Here is a 19652-nt window from a genome sequence, read left to right on the forward strand (position 1 = left end):
CAGGGCTACTTTATTCCTGTTCTTAAGTGCCAGTTGGCAAGCTTCCGCCTTAGTTCAAGTACATCTATAACAGAGACGTGGCAGGGCTCAGCAAACGCAGCTCAGGCAGCACAGCTCAGAGCCCAAGCTAGCCCGAAACAGAGCCATTGGCAAATCAAAGCGAGAAGAAAGCCACCAGTGACGGTGGTCATTGCCTAAAACACTGGTTAGTGTGCCAGTTGCTGTGGTTATCCCATAGACAGGAGGGGTTACCCCCAAAACTGTTAAGACTGAACCAAGGCATGTACCAATGGGGCATGAAAAGGTTTATGACGCACATAACGAGGCTTTCTGGGGAGAGCAGTGTAGGTTCCCAAGTGGTTCAGAGATTACTTGAGAGCAGGAAAAGGAGACCCGCTTGGTTTACTAGTGTACGGTGGCGCGGAGGTGGGGCTGGGTGAGAGCTTCCATGCTGGGCTTGGGCTTGTGCGGTTTGAACTTCCCACTGGCCCCAAAGGTGGAAGTATTCAAGCTTTCTTATCAGCATGTCCAGATATGGGGCAGATGAGGGGGAGAGGGAGATGATGGGTTTTGAAAGCTGTCAGCATCAAACATCATAAAAGAGAGTGAGACTCTTACAAAACGGTGTCGAGACTCATTTGGCTCAGGCTTTTGAGGGGAAGCAATTGGGTATTATTTCAGGATTTTTATAAAGGCAGAAAATGTATTTCTGAGACAGATGACATCAGGGATTCTCAGTGAGGAGAGAGAGTGAAATATGGGGAGGGGTGACTTTTCAAACTACACCTTCTCCTTCCATCTCAGCCCCAATCCGGTCTCCAAGGGGATTCTTATCCACACCCTCCCACCTCTATGAAAACGAAACCTCATTGAGCCATGGCTACTGACAGGCACTGGTGATACAGCTTAGGGCAGGGGAAAGGAACACTGGCATCATTACCTAAAGGGGGGCGGTCATCAATAAATGGGTCACTTTAAACCCTGTAATGCCCCCTCACTCCTGTGTGGTTTGAACTTCCTGCTGGAACCGTCTCACTTTTCCCTACAATGCTGTACCTTGGTCCCTGATATTCCCTCTACTTGCAAGGCCCTTCAGCAACCAGATCCTCCCAAGGAGAAGTAGCCTATTCTCAAATGCCTGACGTTCCACTTCCATCTCGTACCGCTTACTCTTCAGCATGTTCGTAGTTTCTTACATGTCCCATTTCTCCAGCTGGACCACAGGCCACCTGACTGCAGGATTCACGATTGAGTCATCTTTGCATTCTATGCTCATATAACGACTGCCAATAATAACAAACAGTAGATGTCTTATACATATTTAAGAAGTGATAGAGTGAATGAGTAGAATCTCAGATTTTAATATTCTGTGAAGATACACAGTGGCATCATAACTGGGTAAACTGAGTAAATCACCAAAAGAAATTCTTGATTTTATGTATGTAGCAAAGACATGTGTTTGACTCACACCCACACTCATACAAACTCTTCAGGTTTTTAATCAGGATTTCAGTGAGTTACTAAATGACTTTCCTTTGAGGGAAATAGGTTTCCCTCACTGGTTTCATATAATCCTTCTATCACAAAAATGTGGGTAATCTTGAGATTCATTTACTATGAAAGTATTTACCACTACTGAAAGTTTATGAATGTCTGTAAGTGTACCAAGTGTTATGCATCCATCATTTCTTCAGAATAATGCAGTAAGCAGCATCCGGTTATTAACAATGAGTAAACTGAGGTTGTGAGGCTAAAGGACTCACTGGCCATAGTTGGTAAGTGGTGGGGGAGGGGGAGGCAGAACTAAACTCAGGACCTAACTTCTAATTGGGTCAAATTGTGGACCTCTGTTCACAGTTTTATTTGTTTACTTGTTTCCTTTTCCTGTATTCATTTTTCTTTTCGTAGTTACTGTATATAGTTGGGTGGGTGGGGAGAGAGTTCTTTGCCTGCTCACATTTATATGTTGTTTTTTCTCCAGAGTTGCACATGTTAAACTATCGTATGTTATATTATCTCCAACCTAGCAGTGATATTTATGGTTTATTTTAATTTTTTAAATTATTCGTGTTAATGAATATCGACCTGGAGGAAGAAAACCATTTTATGCTAGTCTCTAGCCATCTACAGAAAGAGCTAAACATGCCTGGTTTTGTGTTTCTTGACTCCATTGAACCTTTCAAAAAGTTCCTACTGGGACACATTGCTGGGGAGTTTTGCATCTGCCCTCCAGCAAGCCCACTTTCCCTCCAATAGGTTTTAAATTAAGAAGCCAGGCAGTGCCCCTAAATCACCGATGCAAATCAGAAATCTCCCGCAGTGTCAAGGTGAAAAATCTGCATCAGTCATGGTGAGGAGAAGGAAGTCTTTGCTCCCTGCAATGGAAACCACATGTTCTGAATTAGATCCTATATACTATCCCATGGCATATACTATCCCATTATCTTTACGTTCCTGCAACAACCCTTTAAAACATAAGCTATCGTTGCATTTTACCAGGTGAGGAAACTGTAGCTCAACAGAGTGATGATAGCTAGTAAATGACCTAAGGTCATATTTTTGGGGCAGAGTGAGCAACTGGACCAACATGGGGCTGGTTACCAAAGGCAGGGTCTTTCTACTACTTTCATGTAAACACGAGAAAGTTATAGCAAGGGTTATACAAAAACATTGGGGGGAAACTCAACAAAATTCTAGTTGATTAAGAAATCAATTAAAATCATAGAGCCAGAAGGGATTCTAGTCAATACTCCTTATTTTATAAGGAGACACAGGTATATGGTGATCACCTGAGGCCACATAGCTACTTAAGAGTCAGAGCTGAGACTCAGCCCCAGACCGAGCCCAGTGACTTTCCCACTAGAATAGCCACCCTGGAGTGGCCTCACTAACTTCGCTTAGCCAGGGGACCATGAACATTAATGATATTGACAAAAGAGAGCCATAGGGCTCTAGTCTAAGTGTGTATTTTGCTAAATAGCCTCCTGCCTCATCGCTGCCATGCTTGTGAAATTCATCCAGGCATCTCCCGTTTCACATCTGTAATTTATCTGGAGATCCCTTGAGGGGCTGCACGTCCTGAGTGTAGATCAGCAGGCTGGTCAGGTGCGAGGTAGAGGCACGCGTTTCACACTAGGTTCTGCCCTTCCATTTCCCTCCTGCAGGCCTGGGTAACACTTCACTTTTCAGAAGCCGTTAATTAGTACTGGATTAAAAGCACCACTGTGTAAGCATTACTCGCTCTACCTTTAAGACTTCAGCTACGTTTGTCCTACTGATTGAAACAATGAGTGCCCCTCTGTGGACTACCTCCTGCTGGAGTGTAGTACACACTGGTATGATCCTCAGAGTCTTTCAGACACTGCCTGTCCCTGGCCTTTGAGGAAGTCCAGAGCAATGGAACACTAGATTTCAAATACTTAAGACAGGAAAGACTGTGAAATAATTTCTGAGAAAGTAGACACATCAATAATATAATTATAATTATTCTTTTCTGAAACCTGGGACAGTACCTGGCTCACAGTAGGTACTCAGTGAATATTGAATGGATCATGGCTCCAAGGCCTTAAATTCTATATAAGAATGATAAAGGAAAGCTGGGCCGTAACCAACCTGAACGTCATTTGTTTGCCTTTAGTGTTGTTTTGTTTTGCTTGTGTATGCATTATAAAAGGGCTTGCCTGAGAGTATTTACCCAACGTAAGGGGCTGTGTTAGAAAGACACAGGTTCCGGGAGGACCCATCACCACTGAGTCCAGTGAGTAACGGCCCGTTTAAAACGGAGGGCTTACTCCGAATTAGACACCATGCCAGGTGCCTGTAGCTAGCTATTAAAGTTAGCCCTCAATAAAGCTCAACTCTATGGGCCAATAATTGCAACATGGTTATTTATACAGCATTGGAAACATGAGCAGGTAGAGAGATGGTCAGAAGGAATGGTGTTCAGATGTACTTGGAGACGTGTGGCTGGGGGAGATGCCTGAGGAGGGTTCTGGTTGCCCATTGGGAATGTGTAAAATAGGGAAGCGGGCGGGTATTGTTTGGAGTGGTTGGGAAGCTTCACTCTTTTGAACAACTCAATAAAAGAAGATAGTAATTGCTATCATTGAATGGGAATAACAAAAACTGTCACCAAGAACTGGGACTTGTACATCTGTGATCTCATGTCTTACACACTTCCTGGATGCAAGATCCATTTTCATCCTTTTCAAGAAGAGGAATTATGACTCAGCCACGGCTGCAGGGCTAATCAGATGGACAGGAGATAAGCAATGCTATAGCTCAGTGCTTTTCACCAAATGTTCTGTAGATTCACAGGAGTTTTGCAGGGGTGCACAGGTGAGGGTTGCTGAAGCCTGTCCTTCAGTCCACAGACCTGCTCAACTGGAGCGGCTGCTCTCTGATCTAGTCTACACATAGACCTGCATGTAAGACTTTATTTGAATAAGGGTACTGCTGCTTTAAAAAAAAAACACACACACAAAAAAAAACTGTAATTGAGCAGATTAGTTTCTTGGAGTTATACTCTGCAATTTAGTCAACATGGTAGATAACTGAAGCTAAGCACAGCCTAAAATACTCAGATCAAAGAAAGAAACACATGCAGACTACACTTATTTCCATCCTGAGCCCCGGAACTCTGCTGTACTTGCGTGCAGTTCGGAGATGGGCAAACCTGAATGCAGAATGCCAGCAGTGGTAGCATTTCCTTCCAAAGGCACCAGCAGTTCCACGACCCCAGGCCTAGTTTACTTACAGCAAGCCAGCCTGGGATAGTCATTTCCCTGCTGAAAACCATGTTCCGAGGGCCTCTGACACTGTTACTGCCTCAGCAAGTCCCTCACTGACAGCCAAGACGGACCTCCTGCTGTCGGCTGCACTACAGAGAAAGCGGCTCTAATAACTAGCGGCCTCATTTGTGATGCACTTTTCATTGGATCAATTTCTTCTCAAGTATACGATCTTTGCAAACCGGATGCAATTTCATAATCAGAACATGGGGCTTTTCTCCAGGTGAAAAGCACAAGACAAATTAGTTCAACATCACTTTATCTCCTTTCCTATCGTTTGGCAGCGATTCCCACAGAAGCAAAATAAAAAAGAACCAAAGCAACAACACCCTTCACCACCAAAAACACAATTTTGAGAAGCTCAGCTTAGCTTAGCATATTGTTTCCATGAATGCAAGGTAACCGCTCTCTGGCTTGCCGTCAGCCCTGCACCCACAGCAAGATGTGCAGTTCAGTAAACGCCAAAGCTCGAGGACTGTTGTCACAAATCCCCTCACCCACTTCTAGTCTGAAAAGCATAAGGCTTCTTCCTTTTTGAATCGTAACTGTAAGGTTAAAGCAGATAAGGGGAGGCTCAGTTTAGAACAGGTCTAGACCACACCCTGCTCAACTGTGGGGAACCTTTTTTCTGCCAAGGGCCATTTGGATATTTATAACATTACTAGAGGCCTGGTGCAGGACATTCATGCCCTGAGGGGGGTGCCCTCAGCCCTGCCTGTGCCTTCTTGGGGGATGTCTGCCTGCCGGCTTAGGCCCGCTCCCCCAAGGGGTCCTTAGCACTGCTGCGGGGGCAGGAGAGGCTCCCACCGCCACTACTGCACTCACCAGCCATGAGCCCAGCTTTTGGCTGAGTGGCACTCCCCCTGTGGGAGTGCACTGACCACCAGGGGACAACTCCTGCGTTAATCGTCTGCCCCCTAGTGGTCAGTGCGTGTCACAGCAACCGGTCGTTCTGCCGTTTGGTCAATTTGCATATTAGCCTTTTATTATATAGGATAGCATTCCTGGGCCATACAAAATTGTCAACTTAAAAATTAGCCTACTATATTTGGTTAAACATTTAATTAATTCCTAATGCCTTGGCAGAGCCAGACCAAATGATTTCTTGGACCTTACACTGCCCGTTGGCCTAGCATTCCCCACCCCAGCTCTAGACCTTGGCGGCTGCTTCTATACACATGTATACCTAAGATTGGGAATAAGATTGAATTACCTTTACATAATGATGATTAGGGCTGAATTTTGACCTGGGCAGATCCTATGGCTCTCAAAGAATGCAGTGCCAGACATGGAAGCCAAACAGCATGGAAACAAAACAACTTACCCATTTCCCCACCTCACAAATCCCATATTTAATTAAAAGACAACACCAACCGACTGGCATGGCTCAGTGGTTGAGCATCAACCTATGAACCAGGAGGTCACGATTCCTGCTCAGGGAACATGCCCAGGTTTCAGGTTTGATCCCCAGTGGGGGACATGCAGGAAACAGCCAATCAATTATTATCATCATTGATGTTTCTATCTCTCTCTCCCTCTCCATCTCTGAAATCAATAAAAATATGTTAAAGGGAAATAAAAAGATGAAAACCAGTGACAAAGAAACAGTTATCAATTATTTAATGCTTGATAGAGGAATGGAAAGAAACCCCCAAAACAAGTATTATACACTCACTTCAGGGAAATACAGAATAAGGACCCAACAATTTGGTTTCACTAATGAAATGAGATGCATCCCCCTCCCCACTCGGTTGGTGCTGGCCTGTGTTGTACAGTCCAAGTTCACAGACAGCTCTCAGCACAGGTCAGTGGACAGAGGTAGGATGAAAAATGATGAGCTCCAGAGACCATCCAACAGTGACTACATCAGCATATGTTTATTACCATCTTCCTGTGCTTTGGCATAATTCCAATCCATAGTCTCCTCTAAAAGGCAAGCGACATCCAGACCCAAGTCTTCAACATCAACCAACTAGGGTCAATCCATTCTCTGTCACATCCGCAAGTAGAGACCAATCAGCGATGGCACGAAGAACCCGGAGCAGAGAGGTGCTAATTCCCAGAGGGACGGTGTATCTCCCTTGGTGACACTGAATGATGAGCTTTCACGCTGGTCAAGGTGGTCAGACCTGAGATGTCATGCCACAGGATACGAGGTGCAGAATGTCACTGAAAGATGGGGCTGATCCCACTGGAGCACCCACACTGAGGGCAGCAGAGCTGAAGAGGAAGTGTCACAGAGGAAACACACTACAACAGGAGGGAAATCACGGCCCCGGGTCTTCAAAGCCAAGAGACAGGGAAATGGGCAAGGATGCTTTCAATACAAGGGCAGACTTCAAATACAGGGCAAAAGGCTCTACTGAAGCCTCGCAGGTGCCTAAGGTCTCATCAAACTTCAGCTAACCCCAGCATGGGTCTTATGTGAGGCAATGCATCTGATAAAGTTCTAAATGTAGGGGGGAAATAATGCAAATAAAAACTAAAGCAGCTTCTTAAAATTCTAGAGCTAGCTAGCTGGAACGGGGACACAGGGCAGGTCTACTCTGCAGTACCACCAGTAACCAAGGAATAAGGGAAGGGGAAGCTGGCCGGGGTACAGAGGAAACTTCTATTTCTCCCTAAGGGGTGGAATATCTCCTCAGGTGGTAGCTGTAAATCTTGATGCAATGATCCCAACAGTCCAAGACCAGCAGCTGCCCCTTAGGAGTGAGGGCGATGCCCACTGGACAGGTGAGCCCCTCTCGAATGAGGACACTGTAGCCCCCACCCTTGGGAAAGTGGAGAATTTCCTTGCGACTACTGTCAGCCACGATGAGGTCACCACGGGCATCCACGCACATGCCAGCAATGCAGCGGAAGTCCTCATTCTCCGAGAAGAAGTGGCTGATCTGGCGGCCCAGCTGCCCGTCGGAGCCCACAGAGCCAATGGAGAAGCCACCCTCCAGGTGGTGCTCATTCTGCCGATTCTCCAAATTGAGGCCCAAGCCCTGGGTGAAGTAGACGGTGCCCTCAGCATCACAGGTGACAAATTTGGGGCGTACGGCACTGCAGAGGCAGCTGTACTTGACCACCCCCGCTTCTCGCTCAACGGTGAAGCACCAGAGCTTCCCACCTTCCACATCAGTCACCACGAACTGGCCGGACGGGAGGGCGGTGATGCCCCAGGGTTTGCTCAGCTGGCTCCTGTGACATGCCACACAGTGGCCATCCAGGGTGTACACCTTGAAGGAGTTGTCATAGCTGTCAGTCACACCAATCAGCCCGTGGCAGTTCATGGCCACTGAGAGGGGAGTGAGGTTGGGCAGATCAGCCCCCAGGAAGCTCAGCACGAAGCTATCAATGCCGCTGGGGCTGCGGCGGATCTCCTTCAGAAAGCCTTTGCGGGTAAAGACTTGGATTCGGTAGTTGCCGCGGTCAGCGACCAGCACCTCACCTTGACTGGTCGCGTAGAGGCTGACGGGAAGGTTGAACATGCCCGGGGTGCTGCCCTTGGCACCCATCTTCTTGAGAAAGAGACACTGCTGGATGCCGGCACCTGTCTCGGAACCCCTCTGCTTAGCAGGCGAGGCCCTGGGGCTGGCCACCACCTCCTCGGGGCTCATGTCCATCTCTCGAAATGTAACGGAAGTGGAGGCCGCGGAGGCTGCAGCCTCCATGGCCCAGGAATCTTCCATGTTGACTGTCCGGGGCTTCTTAACAGCCTGCCCGATTTGGAGGGGGCCCACGTGGCCGACCTTGAGGAGCTCCACGTCTTGCAGGGTAAGCTCGCGGGGCAGGCTGGCAGTGAGCTCCGGCTCCTCCTCGTCCGCCGTCTCCTCCAGCAGCGCCACGTCTGCCTGCTTGATCTTGGCCAGGAAGTAGTCACAGCGAGACACAGCCTGCACCTCGGCGATGTTGAGCAGGTAGCTCTGCTCCTCCAGCGCTTGACTGTTGCATTTCTCGGCCTCGGCCAGCGAGCCCGTGAAGAACTTGCGGGAGCGAGCCAGCTCCTCCTGGACCCTGCGCTCCTCGTGCCCGTACTCCTGCAGGACGGCTTTGTACCTCGCCTGCAGGTCCTTGGACACCCCCTCCAAGGCCACCTTCCGCCGCTGCAGCTCCCCGACCAGTTCCCGCAGGTGGGCCAACTTCTCACCAAACTCGCGGCGCCGCTCCTCAGCAGCCTCTTTCACGGGGAGCGTACAGTGGCCAGGGGGCTGGTGGTCAGCCTCCCGGCAGGGCTCGCACAGCACCACGCCGCAGGTCCGGCAGAACTGCCGGGGCAGCCGCCGCCCACAGCACCGGCACAGCAGCAGCCCCACGGCCTCGCTGAGCCCGGCCGTGTCGATGATCTTCAGCACGGTCAGGTTGTCGGTCAGCTGCGTCAGGCTGGTGATGCGGGTGATCTTGCTGCAGAAGGGGCAGCGGACGCCATTGATGCTGCTGGCCAGCAGCTTCTCCAGGCACTGGCGGCAGATGGTGTGGCCGCAGTGCAGGAGCTTGGGCCGCAGCTGCTCCTCCGTGAAGGACTCCATGCAGATGGGGCATTCCAGCACTTCCCGGAGGGCGTCCAGGTTCAGGTGAGAAGCTGCCGCTGCCGTGGCCATCGCTCTTCCTTTGCAGGGTCCTGTCAGCACAGCGCAGAACTGAACGGCTTACCAGTCATGCTCCACAAGGTCAAACTCTGCTAAGGAGAAAAAGAAGCCGTTATTCCACTGCCTAGATATAGTCATGCACTCAAGGAACATTTCGAGAATAGCTACCATCACCCACCCCGTCCTTCATTTACTTAGCAAGTATTTACTGGTCTGCCTGTCAGGTGAAGGTGGTACAGAGAGAACGAGTCAGACAAGGCATCGCACAGTGGCTCACACTCAGGTTCCGGAGTCTCTGATACTCAGTGGTGTGACCTGCAGGAAGGAAGCTATGCTCTCCAAAGCTCAGTTTCCCCACCACCCACCTGTAAAATGGAATAATGGTGCCTACTGTACATTGGGTTGTGAAGGGTTAAATAACATGATGAATAGGATCCACTTAGGAGAGCACCTGACAAGTAGTATCCTGATAAATGTGGGTGACCGTTTTTATATTCTGGCTACAACTCATCATTTATACGAGGAGAAAAGCATAGAAAAGTTACGTCCAGAAAAGGATTACACAGTGGATGGAGCAACAGATTCTGCCCAGAGGAGGTGGCGAAGGCTTCCCAGAAGCAGAGATGCTCCTGACATATGTCACAAAATCAACAAACAAGGCAACGAGGGATAACAGCATTAAGCAAAGAAAACGGTGAGCAAAAGCATGGAGGCTTTCTTTATCATGTCATACAGAGTTCACTGCGTCACGTTTGGGGGCCTAGGAACCAACCACCCAGAGAAATAGAAAATTACGATTAGCAAAACATCAGATCAGAAAAATACATGCATTTTCCATTCATCTATCTTCATAACTACTCACCTTTCCACCCATCTAAGACTAGGTACCAAGGACTAGCCACTAAGTTTTCAGGGAATAAGTTCTGTCCTTCAGATGCTCAAACTTTAGGAAAAGAGACAAGACAGGTAGTAATAATCAGGGCAGAAAGGAGTATGAGATATAAACTACATTTGATGGAGCCTAATAGAGATTCACTCTAATGTGAAGGGAAAGGGGTTTTTCCTGAGGGGAGATGGCCTTGGTTAGGGACCTGGAAGGACACACAGATGTGTGGGGATGGGGGAAAGGAGTTCCAGGCAAAGGGCACAGTCTTAGGAAAGGTTAGAAAGCAGGGGGAAGGATAGAACCTCAGTGGATTCGAAGAGAACAGAGAACACGTAGCCTCTCTGGTCTGTTTCTTCCCCTGCCCTGCCTTCAGTGTAAGCATTAAGTGAGATAATATGTGTAGTGTACAAAACCCGAAGACTTGACTGGGCACCAAAGCGGTCTTAAACAAACTTGTTTTCTTTCCTCTCATCCTTAGGTTAAAATTGTGGGAGGATGCAGGGGGTGTATACTCACTGGCTTGGAAACTGGGGAGCAACTGTAAGAGGTCTTCACAGCCGGAACGAGCCATGTGACCTTCATGTTGATGGGCATAGTGAAGCAATGCGTGTTTTGGGGCAGGGAACTGATATGAGCAAAGTTCAAATGGAGTGGGGGAAAGGGCAGAGAAACTGGTTTGGAAGCTATGCAGAGTGACAGCCGGAAGTGTCAGGGAACCTGAAGCAGCGAGCCGGTGGTGAAAATGGAAAGACACATTTGAGCAATATTCCAGAAATATAATCACTAAGATTTATAAACTGAGTGGATCAGGGAGGGGAAGTGGTGGAACTACGAGAGCCAAAGAGTCAAGCCCAGAAGATTTTAAATATGGCAGTGCTTTAGCCAGACAATTTATTTTAGGCTTGGAACAACCCCTGCTTCACGCAGAACATGCCATGAATACTCCCAACCTCCTCCATCCACAGATGCTCGTGAAGTAGAACCACAGAATCTCGGTGCTCTGCAGCCTTATGTCACTGTCAATTTATACCCCCAATCAGAATGAATAGATTTAGCAAGGTGAGGCGCACAGATACAGTCATCTCTTCGGAAATGCAGATCCTACAGCTGCACCTGCACAGTCTCGTGATGTGCAGCTGCTCAACCATCAAGGAGGAGACGGAGGTGGCGGGCAAGTTAGCTTGGTTTTGAGGACAACGAGGCAAGCTGAGGAAAGCTTTGCAAATGTCAGTTCTTTTCCCAGGCATACAGAACGGCAGCAATGCAGAGATACACATTGCAGACTTTCCCATACTCAGCTTTGGACTGCAATCTGACAGATGGCAGCAGGCATGCACAATTTTTCTAACATCACTCCCACCTCCCTGAAACCCATTTCTTTTTTACTAGATGGGAAATAGTATACATATAATGCCTACTATGTGCTAGATTCCATGCAGCCTTATAGCATATAATTTTCTTTACAAGGAGGGAGGAACAATCAATACCTTATGAGAGTTAGCCGCTATCGTGTGATTGATAAGCTCACAGCAGCCCTGTAACCTGTTACAACTCATATCCATGCCCCAACAAAATAACACATTACCACCTGTCATGAACCTATAAGGTCTCCTGTAGATATCTGAAACCATGAACACTGAGTTCTGAAATGCCGTGGGTCTAAGGCTAATAGTAGAGAAATACTGATAAAAACCTGAACTCAGGAACCATGCAAACCCTCTCAGTTCTAAACCAATAAAATAGCTCCCGTCTCCCATCATCTGGGACAACAGACTGAGGGCGACAGTTGGTGTTTGGACCCAGAGCATGTTACCTTACAAAGCACAGGGACATCTGTGCTTCCCAGAGCTGGCACTGCAGATCAGCTAATTGAACAAGCCTGCCAACTTGTAAAAATACCAACACATTCTTCCCCTGCATTTCTGGAATACCATACCACTTTCTTTGATTAAAAAGCTTGCCTGCCTGCCTCCCCATCTAAGCTGTCCCCTTTAAAAAATGAACTTACTATGTGCACATCCGTACAGAGAGTTAGCTCAGTTGTCTGCACCTTCACTGGGCTCTCTGAGGCAGAAGACAGTGTCAAGGATTCTTTCCCCAAAGCTTTCATGCTCTGCCAAGGGAGCATGAGTTCCCATCACTAAAGCAGCAGGCACGGAGACAGCCTCAGACCTGGAAAAAGCCTGAGCCGTGTCTCCCATTCCTATGACTTGGGAATGCAGGTTCCTAGCCTTAACGGAGCTCCGTGATAGACAGATACAGGTCCTCTCCTCCAGAAGGGCAGATCCGGTCAGTCCTGTGCATACTGAGAAGGATTCCAATGGAAACTCCATTATTACTTAGTTTCCCTGGAAAGACTAGATGGGTGAAAGGAACTGTCTTACCCTCCCAGGTCTTTAAGTTAGCTGCCCACTATTGCCAGCTATGAAATCTAAAGCCAATCAGAATGAACCACCAACATGTTATTTATAACCCTGGCTGCCTCATGAAATTTTGAACATGTGTCCTGTTCACTTTGTACTGTTAACTCCTGACCCCTCACCTCAGTGTACCCCACTCTTTCAATCTCACGACCAACACTGCACATCCCATCTGATGCCAGCCCAGCTCTCCAGCTCCAGATGAAAATCTATCCCTTAAGCAGGAAAATTTTAGTCATTCCCTAGCCTGATCCAGTCCCTTCTGGCATCCCAGTCCATGACAGAGATAACCAGAGTAGCAGAAAAAGAAACAAACAAAAAAAATGACAGAAAAACAGACAGACCTGGGATCAAATGAGCAGTCATTTAACCCCATGTTATTCAGCCCCACTAACATGTGCTCTTATTTTATACAAAAGCTACTGGCAACTAGGGATAATGCATATGAAGGGCTTAGCCTGGAATGGGTGGGTATGCCATGAAAGACTGTTACTAAAATTATGACAAATAGCAGTCAGGAACAGGATGAACAATAATAAAGTAGTTCTAGTGTTAACAGAATGTCCCGTTTACAAACTGTATTTTGAAAGGGTAAAGAATCTTTCCTTCTATGGCACATAAAGATGAAGAAAAGGACTAGTCAGCTTTGGAGGAATCTGATTGAGGACACTAAGAAGCCATGCTAGAAACCTCTGGCCAACTCATTCTTGCAGAGACTAAATATGGCCGGCCACAATTAGTAATGATCTCACAGAGTAACAGAGATAAGTAAACTGAGACCGGAGAGAGAAATCAAGACCTCATTAGGTCACGTGGCGGAACTGGGAACAGTGGGCTCAGGAATCAGGCTTTCGGTGCTTGAATCCCAGCTCTGTCACTTACCCTGGAGACCTGGGCAAGGTTTCCCACCTCTCTAGTTCTCAGCTTATCTGAGAGACTTCAAAATAGTGTTTTCAGCACAAGGTTATTGTAAAGATGAAATGAGATGGTGTGGATAAAGGGCTTAGTGCAATAACAAGCAAGGCATACAATTAACCGTGCAATAGATAATAGTTGTTTAATAGAAGCAGCGGCGGGCGGCGGTGGCCCACCACCCAGCCAATCAGAAGAAATGACCAGGCACTTTCAATAGGCAGACCATCCCCAAGATACCAGACCCATACACTTCAAAAGTAAACATTCTGAGCCTTCCTTGGAGACTGGTTTACCTGATCTCAGAATCAAAGGGTGAGAGATGACCTAAGGTTTCAATCTCTATCCAATGATTGAATTCCCACCATGGGGTAGTTTTCTAGCTGCCTGTATCTCCTATACTTCTATCAGCCCCTTGGGGTCTTAGGCTATGACCAAAACTGGAGAACTTTAAGCAACTAAATAAATCTTTACTGAGTACCTACTATGAGTCAAGCCCCATGAAAATACTGGAGAGATAATTTTGAGCAAAACCAGCTCTTCACCTAAAAACCAAGAAACGTGAAAAGTACCACATTTCTTTCCACCAGACACAGAGGTCTGTCACTGCCCCGGTTTGACTGGTTTTTTGCAAGGCTTATCACATTTCCTTTCGCGAGGGCTTTCTACACTGTGTTTATTCCTCCTGCATTTGAACGGAATGCTAATCCAGGGCATGGCCAACCGCAGGCCACCAGTGGTCACTCTCTGGGAGTGGCTAGCAGGACTGATGTTAAGAAAGTCAGTGAGGTCCCCACCTGACACCCTGTCCTGTGTGGGAGAAGATTCTGAAACTCACTTAAGGCACATAAGACACCTTGCAAACAGCTAGGATAAACTCAACAAGTAGAGGCTTATAGGGAAACACAGGACTGACCTCAAAGCTGCACCAGCCTGCACTTAAAACCCAGAAGGAAGTACTTGTGAGGAAGGAAGCTTTGGCTAAAATATGTCGGGACAGGTTAAATCAAAAGACAGGTGAAATCAAAGATAGTTTGTGGGAAGAATGCTTGCCTTTTCTCTGTCCTTCCTCTAAAACTGAAGGACCTAGAAAGGTCCCCTTGCATCTTCCACAAACACTTGGGGAATGCCAATGTGACTCAAAGAATATAGGATAAGCGGGGGGGGGGGGGGGAGGGGGGGGATCAATGGTATTTTCTCAGGGGACTCCGACTCAACTTGACCCACTCAACTTTCAGTTCCTTTCTCTGCATATTAACACACATTTACTCAGGAGATTTTGGTTCAAGGTTCAGGAAGCAGATCCTGGGAAAGGTACAAGAAGGGACAGCAGTTTGGGGAGCCTAGTGGGGGCTACTTAGGGTTACTGAAATTTGGTGGCAAAGCAACTCAGTCCCATTCTAGCATTCCCTTCCTCTCATATTTATAATCTCTCATAATACTACCATTTATTGAATGCCAGGCACCTTCGATACATAACCTCTTATTCCCATAATAACTATTTGAAGTATGTGTTATTCCTCTTTATAAATAAGGAAACCAAGGCTGAGAGAAAAGCAATCTGTCCAAGGTCTGAAAGATAATAAATAGTAGAAGTGAAGTTCAAATCCAAGTATGTCCACTTCCAGCCATAAAACCACATTGACTGAAAGATGTCACAGCTCCCGAGCTGGCTGCAGTCTGGCTGAGCGGCTGGTAAATGCAGCTAGGAATGATTTTTAAATCTGATTGTTCAACCAGACGCATTTTGGGGAGGGAGTGTCACAGACGCAGCAGGTCAGTGTGTATGGACAGTGATCCACTTCAAGGGCCTTATCAGCGTTTGACTACCAACCGCTCTCCAGACGTTAAGTGTGTGTGTGGATTCTGTGTTTGAAAGGCCTTCTAGTAAAACGCGTATAATGTAACTTGGGAGTCAGAATGGGCTTGCATCCCTGTTTTGGCTTTCACTACTTAGCCCTGGTGAAACACTTAATTAATATTTTTCTCATGTGTGAAATGGGGAAGTAACACCTAGATTATTGGCCGAGTCATTGACCAGATTAACAGAGTTAATGCACATAATAAGCATGTGATAAATGGTAGCTATTTTTATTTTTAAAACATAGATTGTGGATGATAAGGGCAAGCACTTGTCCAAGATCACTTAGTAAATTAGCAGCTGAGGCAGGACTTTGGACTTCAAGCCTCTGGTTCCCAGGCTGATTCCACTTCCTTTACATATTGTCCTTAAGGGTGTGTGTGTGTGTGTGTGTGTGTGTGTGTGTGTGACTATTCGAGCTAAGTCTCTTGGCTTCTGATCCAGTCCTACTATGTTTCTGAACTGGCTTCAGCAATGCTACAGCTAGTCCTGGGGCTGTGAGAACAAATGCTGTTATTCTGTCCCAGGGGAGAGAAGCCCAAAAGATACCACTGAGAACAACAGTTATGACTGTCCCCAGCCTCAGCCCCTGCGATGAGGTATTCTTTTCAAGCCAGTGACCTCCATACCTCACCTTCTAGTCTCTTACACCTCATCGTGTCTGCTAACCTAAAGCTCCTTCCCTATCTACCCACTGGTCCCAATCTAAGAGCAAATCAGAACAAAGGTCAGGGCTACTCCCTACCTAATTAGACAGATTTACCCCCTTAAGAGTTCAACCGGATCTTCAGGCATTCTCACCGGACTGTCCTTTCATTGGAGGGGAATCGGCTGGGAAAATAAGACTTAAGCAAGTCCAGCAAGGACAAAGCAAGGCAACTGGGAATATACAGGTTTACTGAGATCTGAGTATAAGCCCAGCCCTGCCATTCCTAGCCATGCAACCTAAACAAGTCACTTCCTATGCTTTAGTTTCCTTACGTGTAAAACTGGGTCTAGTAGAGCCTACTTAGTAGGGCCATTATGAAAACTTAAGTCAGGATCAAGATCACCAAATCAGGACGTGACAGAGCCAGGATCTGATTCCAGGGTACCCCACTACAGAGTAGGGTTCCTTAACTTTGGCACTATGGTCATTGGGCAGATAATTCTTTATTGCGGGGGCTGTCCAGTGCACGGATGTTAAACCCCATCCGGTGTCTGTCCACTGGAGGCCAGTGATGCTCCACACGCCAACTGTGACAACCAAAAATGTCCCCACATGTTCCCAAGCATCCCCTGGGGGACAACATCGCGCTGGTTAGGAACCACTGCTGCAGAACTTGGCACAGGACCTAATGCTCAGTACATATGCCCTTGTCTCTCTCCCAGCCCAAACACTTCATTCACAGAGCCACTGCCTCTTTGAGCTGCCATGGACCTTATGCAGGATTAATTCCACCTACTTATTTAGCTGATGAGGAACATAAGGCCTGAGATCACGACGTTCCTCTCATTTTTCTGGATGCCTCACATCCTATCTGCTGCCTCAGCTTGGAGGGGCAGGCAGAGGAAGCTTAGGTGGAGGACCTTGGGTAGTTTCCTGCTTCATGCCCCCTTTGACCACTCTCTTCTCCCCCCAGACCTACCACTTTCAGGCCTGGGTCCCCAGGCAAGTTAGTGGCAGTACCATGGCTGCCTCGGGCAAAGGGATCTTTGATTAATGAGCGAGGGAGATTCGGCCCTCTCACAGAGAAAGCCAGGCTCCTGCAGGATTTAGGACTTTGCTGCTGAACCCTGAACGCTGTTAAACTTCATACATTCATGGTTTCATGCATCACTTCTTGGTCCTCCAGTCCCCAGAACTCTGCTTCCCAGGCAGACTTCAGGAAAATTCCTTCAGCAGCCAACAACTCACAAATCTAGTCAGAGCGCTTTAATTCTATCGTTAGGACATCGCTACCCCACCATTCAATCCACCCCAAACCCAGTGCCCCACCCCCTCACAGTACAGAATTCAAGTCTTTAGGGCTCCATATTGCAACCCTCACCAATTCTTCACTCGCATGCCCCAAATCTGAAACAGATCCGTTAATCTGTTTTCATCTCTGCAGCCTTCCACCCTGCACCCCAGTACCCCAGCCCCACACCTCAGATTGCTGCCCTCCCTCAATCTGATCCCCCAATTCCATCAAGCACTGTGCACCCTCAAACCTTGCGCCTTCGTCTTTACTCACCCCCCTAACATGTGTTGTCATCAAACCTTCACCTCTTTGCAAACCAGACACTGCTTCCCACTGATTCCTCCAAGAACCCGCCTCCTCAATTTTCCCCAGTGCTACCCAGAAAATGCTTCTTCCTTATCAATTAGGAGAGCCCCTCGCGCTGCTCCCTTTGATCTCAGATCTTGCAGCCCCAGAATCCTAGCGCCCCCAGATTCCCTCAAACCTCCTTAGATTATGCACCCCAAATGTCATCAGATCTCCGAAATTCTGCACCCTTTTCCTCCAGGGCCTACAGATCCCCTCCCGTCTCCCAGATGCTGCACTCTGACCCACCTCGGGGAGGGGGAGGGGGGGCACACATTACCGCATACCTCCCAGCACGCTGCACCGCGAAGCGTCTCCCAGCCCCTACCTCCTCGCCCAGAGCTGCAGGTCCTCAGATTTCTCAGTCCCAGGGAATCCCCCCTGCACCAGCCCTACCCCCACCCCCACCTCCACCTCGCTCCTGCCCCTCCAATCCGGTCCCCCTACCCTGCCATTCAAGCGTGGGACTGCCACTGCGCAGCCCCCATACCCCGCCGCTCACCAGCAGCCCGTGACTCCCGCAGGGGCCCTGGTCCCCGATCCCCGACCCTCCTTCCCGCCCCCTACCTGACCGCCCGTGGCTCCGACGCGGCAACCGCCTCCAGCCCACCCGCCCGCTGCCCTCTGCGCACGCGCCGCAGCGAATCCCTTGGCCGGCTCCAATTCGTAGAGCCACCTGTCTGTCACTCGACCCCGCTTCCTGAGGCATGCTGGGGCTTGTAGTCGGCCAGACCGGAGTACTCCGAGCCCAGTGGGTGGGGAGAGGCAAGCTAATTGTGGACCTTGACAATACATAGCTGAGCTTTCTGTCTCCCTTGTAGAGATAAGGAAACTGAGCCGAAAGGGGCCTCCCTAAATTTGCTCAGAGATTCGGGAACTAACCCTGACTCCAATCTGTGTTTTAACCCCTTTGCTAAACTGTGACCTCCAGGAGTGGTCCTCAGCAAAGCCAGGGCACCTCAAGGTCTGGAAGGCCCCTCTGAACCTCAGCTTTCCCTTCTGAGAAATGGGCTGAGGGAAGAATACCACGTCCACCCTGGGGCAAGTACAGAACCTGGACTCACTTGGAAAGGTAGTGCTTCTCTGGGCCCCTGTTTCCCCTGGACACTTAGAAACCTAGAGACAAGTTTATCTGATAAACACATTGCTCTTTGGAAGGAGTCTTTTGCCTACTCAGGAGGCACCTTTGTGTCAACATAAGAAACATTGAAACCTATAGAGAGTTTTTTGTGAGTTAATTTGAGCCAAGCTGCCGACAGTTGCCAAGAAGCAAAATCTCAATGGATTGAGATAATGCTCCAGAGAATGGCAGTTTTGCACCTTATTTTATACATTACAATAAAAAGAGAAGATGCAAGTGGGTTACATGAAATCCATTGGTGATAGGTTAGGGAGGTGGGGAAAGCAAACCAAGGAAACCTCTGGGACTGGGTGAAAAGTAAAATGGTAGACACTTGCATCTTTTACAGATGCGGGTACAGGATAGTTAACAGTCAACAATTAACATGGTAACAATGAGGAGATTTATGGTCTCCTCTCTGGTGCATTGGTTGTACCCTGAGGGGTCTGGAGAAAGGGGTTATGGTAGATGCAAAAGACAATAAAAGGCTTAGTTGAGATAAAGATTGACCTTTGTCAGGGAAGATTCTAGCCTAGGGCATGACTACCTGCCATAAACTGCTTTTAGTTTAAAAGTTTTAATTTCAGACCATCCTTTGTGGTTACTCTCGGTCTTCAATCTGCAAGGCTGCCACACAGGCCTTCCCTGAGGTTGCCAGGTTAGCACTTGGCCCCTTTTCATCCACACTTGGCAGAGGAGCTACACTCCGTAGCACCTGTCCCTGCAGATTGAAGCTACCCAGGAACCCAAACCCAAGTCCAGCTTTGGGGAAGCAGGGAAAGTAGAGTCTTCCCAGGTGGG

The 19652-nt window shown here is 48.0% G+C and overlaps 2 protein-coding genes across 6 annotated transcripts in view; one reads left to right on the forward strand and one right to left on the reverse strand.

Annotated features, from left to right (window-relative positions):
* The window catches only part of ASTN2 (astrotactin 2), a 765958-nt gene that overhangs the window by 557008 nt on the left and 189298 nt on the right, over positions 1-19652 (forward strand). The window lies entirely within an intron of this gene.
* Positions 6386-18370, reverse strand: TRIM32 (tripartite motif containing 32). Of its 3 annotated transcripts, none has more exons than XM_080669910.1 (2): positions 18299-18365; positions 6386-9453 (listed from the first exon to the last, which is right to left on the reverse strand). In XM_080669910.1, exon 2 carries the CDS (start codon positions 9374-9376, stop codon positions 7412-7414), a length of 1965 nt encoding a protein of 654 aa, XP_080526036.1. In that variant the 5' UTR covers positions 9377-9453; positions 18299-18365; the 3' UTR covers positions 6386-7411. The 3 variants fall into 3 exon arrangements, with proteins under 3 accessions (XP_080526036.1, XP_080526037.1, XP_080526038.1); XM_080669911.1 differs by having other exon boundaries at positions 6394-9456; positions 18299-18370; XM_080669912.1 differs by lacking the exon at positions 18299-18365 and adding an exon at positions 9559-12005 and having other exon boundaries at positions 6400-9453.

This window comes from Plecotus auritus, assembly GCF_963455305.1.
Source record: "Plecotus auritus genome assembly, chromosome: 5".
NCBI lineage: Eukaryota > Metazoa > Chordata > Mammalia > Chiroptera > Vespertilionidae > Plecotus > Plecotus auritus.

Bases quoted from the DNA above. Each gene is read 5' to 3' on its own strand.
- TRIM32 (XM_080669910.1), bottom strand. From the start codon at position 9,376: ATGGCCACGGCAGCGGCAGCTTCTCACCTGAACCTGGACGCCCTCCGG.